The 4,904-nt window shown below is 41.7% G+C and overlaps 1 protein-coding gene across 1 annotated transcript; it reads right to left on the reverse strand.

Moving 5' to 3' along the window:
• Positions 1 to 2,942: 2,942 nt before the first annotated feature.
• LOC109953582 (trace amine-associated receptor 9-like) lies at positions 2,943 to 4,097 on the reverse strand. Its single transcript, XM_020589058.1, has 2 exons — positions 4,012 to 4,097; positions 2,943 to 3,777 (listed from the first exon to the last, which is right to left on the reverse strand). Exons 1-2 carry the CDS (start codon positions 4,095 to 4,097, stop codon positions 2,943 to 2,945), a joined length of 921 nt encoding a protein of 306 aa, XP_020444714.1.
• Between the last annotated feature and the right edge of the window lie 807 nt (positions 4,098 to 4,904).

Raw genomic sequence — 4,904 nt, forward strand, 5'->3', positions numbered from 1 at the left:
CCTGAAGGTGTTCTACTGCAGGTTTGACAAACAACACTCCCTGCTCACCCCTCCTCCCCAAACCCAGCAGCTGCTCCCCCGAGAATCACCACCCTTCCCTCCAGCCCCCCACCTCTAACGATCTGGGAAAATGATGCGTTTAAACAAACAAAGGATCAGAATGGCGTGACCCCCTCCTGCCTGAAAGTGTGTGCAGATCAGCTGGCCTCCATCTTCACAGTCATCTACAACAGGTCACCAGAGCTGTGTGAGGTCCCCTCCTGCTTCAAATGCTCCACCATCATCCCAGTCCCCAAGAAACCCTCCATCAGTGGACTGAATGACTACAGACCTGTCTCCCTGACATCTGTAGTTATGAAGTCCTTTGAAAGATTGTTGTTGGCCCACCTGAAAGACACCATAGTCCCCCTGCTAGACCCCTTGCAGTTTGCCTACTGGGCAAACTGGTCAGTGGATGATGCAGTTAACATGGCACTGCATTACATCTTGTAACACCTCAACTACCCAGGGACATATGCACGGGCCCTCTTTGTGGACTTCAGCTCAGCGTTCAACACCCGGCCATCCTCCACTCCAAACTCACCCAGCTCACTGTGCCTGCCCCCACCTGTCAGTGGATTACCAGCTTTCTGGCAGACAGGAAGCAGCAGGTGAGGCTGTGGAAAACCATATCCAGCACCCGGACAATAAGCACAGGTGCCCCCCAGGGATGTGTGCTCTCCCCTCTGCTGTTTTCACTCTACACTAACAACTGGACTGCATCTTTAAAGACCCCTCTGTCAAGCTCCTTGAGTTTGCTGATGACACCATGGTCATTGGTCTCACCCCAGACAGTGACGAGTCAACCTACAGATGGGAGGTTGAGCAGCTGGTCCTGTGGTGTAGTTGCAACAACCTGGAGCTGAACACGCTCAAAACAGTGGAGATGACAGTGGACTTCAGGAAGAACCCCTCACTGTACTTGGCAACACTGTATCAGCAGCAAAAAGTTCCCAGGCTCCACTATCTCCTAGGACATGAAGTAGACGTCTAACATCAGGACCATCATCAATAAGGCACAGCACAGGATGTACTTCCTGTGCCAGCTCAGGAATCTGTTCTCTGCACCTCCATCACTGTCTGGTTTGCCTTAGCAACCAAACAGGACAGGAACAGACTCGAGCAGACAGTCAGGACTGCAGAAAAGATCATTGGTGCAAGCCTGCCCTCTATGGAGGACCTGTACACCTCACAGGTCAAAAGCAGGGCGGAGAGGATCACTGCAGACCCCTCACACCCTGGACACAACCTGTTTGAACTCCTCCCCTCTGGACGGTGTTACAGGTCACTGTGCACCAAGACAACCAGGCTGCTTCTGCATAGAAGTACTACAGCATATGTACAACCTCATTTTTTGAGCTTTATTTCATGTCTAAGATGATAACTGTAACATTGTAGATAAGTCAGAAAACAAAAAAAAGAATGCAAGGGGTCTTTAAGCAGAATTACAGGATTCACTGTCCTGTAAGGAAAGCTAACACTAGAACCGCCATGAGGTAATTTTGACCTTTCTTGCCTATTAAAATGCATGTGACTTTGTTTGAATAAAAACCCTAAGTCTCCCAGTCGATGACTTTTCCGAAAAGTTTGTTACACATCATCTTATGCGTTTTGGGGATTCTGGAATAAAAGAGAGAGGTAAAAAAAAAGTGGTTTTACCTAGAACCGCCATGAGGTCATTTTGACCTCTATTACTCCTAATGCAAAAATGGTAAATAAACTACACTTATATAGCTATATACGTTATATTGCCAGTAAGACAAACAGCTCAAAACACTTTACAGTAATGCCTCACATTCCCCCATTCTTACACACACACACACTTTCCAAAATGAGTGCAGACAGTATAGTGATGAACGTGATGCGGCCTTACCTAGGCAAGGGGAGAAACGTCACTACAGACAACTTTTTATACATCACTCCCCCTTGTTCATAAACTCCTAGTAAGGAACACCAGCCTGGTAGGCACTGTGAACAAAAACCTTCTGTGCATCAGAAAGCAACACTGCATGACATCAAAGTGATGAAGAGTGACAAGGCAATGCTCATAATATACCAGGGCAAGGTGAACAAAAATGTGTGCATCCTCAGCACAATGCACCAGATGGTGAACGTGGAAAGTGACAGCCAGAAGAAAAAGCCTACTAATCTTACATACTGTAGCTGTGTCAATGGAAAACTTGCTTTGATCATTATTTAACATGAAATACAATAAATAATTACATTCTTTTTATATAATATATTGTTCTGTATGAGAATGCATAATGTAGGTCAAACTACTGCATATTTTCTACAATATGCACACACTTTAAAGCTGGTTTCTGTATTTTCTATTTTTTATCTTGGAAAATACAACAAACCCATATTAAGGTTTGGTCTGATAATATTTTTGAGTTTTATTAAACCTATCTGCACGCAGAACTTTCATTATCTTATTTTCAGCATTTACATAAACCTTGTTAAATTTCTTCAGCAAATTGTAAAACAACACAAATGTGGAGTAAATTCTGGCTAGGTTAGACTTCATTTAAACTGGACTATTAGAAAACACATTGAAAATAAATACAGTGAAATAAATGTATTTATATTAATTGTGCTGCTTATTACAGTATTATTTTGTAAAAAAAACAAACTTTAATACTATTATAATATACTGGTGATGGTAACAAAACAACTTTAAATATTGTACTCTTTTATAAAGATTACAGGATGTGCTGTATAATTGGAGGACAGTCTGTGGTTCAACTATTGCATGTGATGAAGAAGGAACAGAGAGAAAACAATCACTACATTATGAAAATAAGAATAACAATTCTGAACTTATCCTGACTGAGTAGTTGTCACTTCAGTGACTGAGCAGCAGGACAAAAAAGGTCCTTTCACAGAAAAGGTCATGTGTCTTTTTACAGTCGCTCCACAGTTTCTCTCTGCAGTACATTGGCCTCACAGGAGTTAGGCTTCAGTATCTCAAGGGTAACAATGAGTTTAACAGATTTTCTAAACCAGGGGTACAAAAAGGCATAGATCATAGGGTTTAGACAGGAGTTAAAATATACCACATAAATAATAAATGCGTTAATTGATGAATCCATAATGAGGTCATACCCAGTGAGGGTGAGACAATAATATGGACAAAAACACATGAGAAACACAGCAACAAGGACACCAAGAGTCCTGGCTGCTTTCATCTCTGATTTCTTAACAGTTACAGTCACTGAATGCTGCAGTGTCACAGTTGCAATGTGGGAGCGCATGGCACGGGCCTGAGACACAGCCACCACAAATACTCTCATATACAGAATGATGATGGCAGTAATGGGAAGGATAAACATTAACACCATGTCAACAGCTCCATTATAGTTAACCACACATTCTCCATAGCAGGAATTATACCTGCCTGGTTGTTTCAGGTTATCATATAAAAGCAGAATGCTGTAGAAAACAGCATAAATCCAACACAGAAGAGCAAAGATTTGAACTCTCTTTTGAGTGATTTTGGTGGGGTAGTGCAAAGGGTCACAGATAGCCACATAACGGTCAACTGATATGAGAACCATATGTAATACTGATACATTGACAATAGAAAAGGGTAAGAAATAATACAAAGCACAGACCAAATCACCAAGGAACCAGCAGGGTTCTGCAAAGACGATTTCAAACGGCATCACAAGGAGACCAACAAGGAAGTCAGCTACAGCCAGAGAGAGGAGGAGGAGGTTGGTGGGGGTGTGGAGCTGCCTGCAGTGAGAGAATATGATCACTGTGAATATTACAACATTATGACCAATACAAATAGTGGCTTTATAACATTTATCACAGTTCATAGTACAGTATAACTAAACAGTAAATGGTGTCAGCACTGCTTATGAACAAAAGTCTCATCAAACCACCAGGATGTAATGCTCAGAGGTCACTGATTTCAATGAATCTCACTATAAAAAATATTATCCAGACTAAGACATTTAACTTTACCTGAAGTGGGAGATGGCGATGATGACCAGCAGGTTGAGAGACACAGTCAGTAGTGAGATAGAGGACAGCCCTATGTAAATGAGCATCGTCTCAGAATGAGGACGTGTGTGCTTTTTGCAAGACATGTTGAGGAGTTGTGGAAAGCAAAGTTCAGCTTCCTCCATCATCAGAGAGAGGAGGAGAGGGGAAGCTGCTGAAGACTCACAGCGTTCTGAGCAAAGTTCTGTGTCATACAGCTGTTTTATCTCTCTCATCATTCTCCCTCTTGTTTTCCCTCCTGTATTTCAGTTTTCCCTTTCATGCTTATATCTCTCCTCCCTCACACTATAGCCCTACTCACACATGGGATAGGTAGGATTTCTGTTATCAATATGTTGAAGAGATGACATTTTGTTATTCAGACACAAATACATTTTATGTTATGTTTTGGTCAGTGTAACCAAATAATGTCAATTTGGAAATTTACTTCAACATTTTCAGAGATATGTGTACCCACTACTCCACTGAGCTATGTTCCTAGACTGTTGTGATTGGTAGGCCCAGTGGATGTAGCATCATCTTACATCACTACACTCTAATCTTACATCCCTATTTGTTAATGTGGCAACATCTTCTTCTGACTTGTCCTGTGTTGAAAGTGCTGGGTAAATGTTACTAGGTCCGAAATTGCCGTTGTGCATTTTATACACAGAACAGTGACCAGGGTGCTCATTTAGATATGATGTTGACAATTTCAGATGCCTTTATATTAACAGCACATCTGAAAGTGGCTTTTATACCTATTTTTTATTTTAATTTGTCACTTGTCTCTTGGCTGATTTGTTCATCATCATCTGATCATCTTGACTTAACCCTGGTGTTCTATCCATGTTTAGTTTACACTGGTGGTGTTT

The sequence above is a fragment of the Monopterus albus genome, unplaced genomic scaffold (assembly GCF_001952655.1).
Source record: "Monopterus albus unplaced genomic scaffold, M_albus_1.0 scaffold804.1, whole genome shotgun sequence".
Lineage (NCBI taxonomy): Eukaryota > Metazoa > Chordata > Actinopteri > Synbranchiformes > Synbranchidae > Monopterus > Monopterus albus.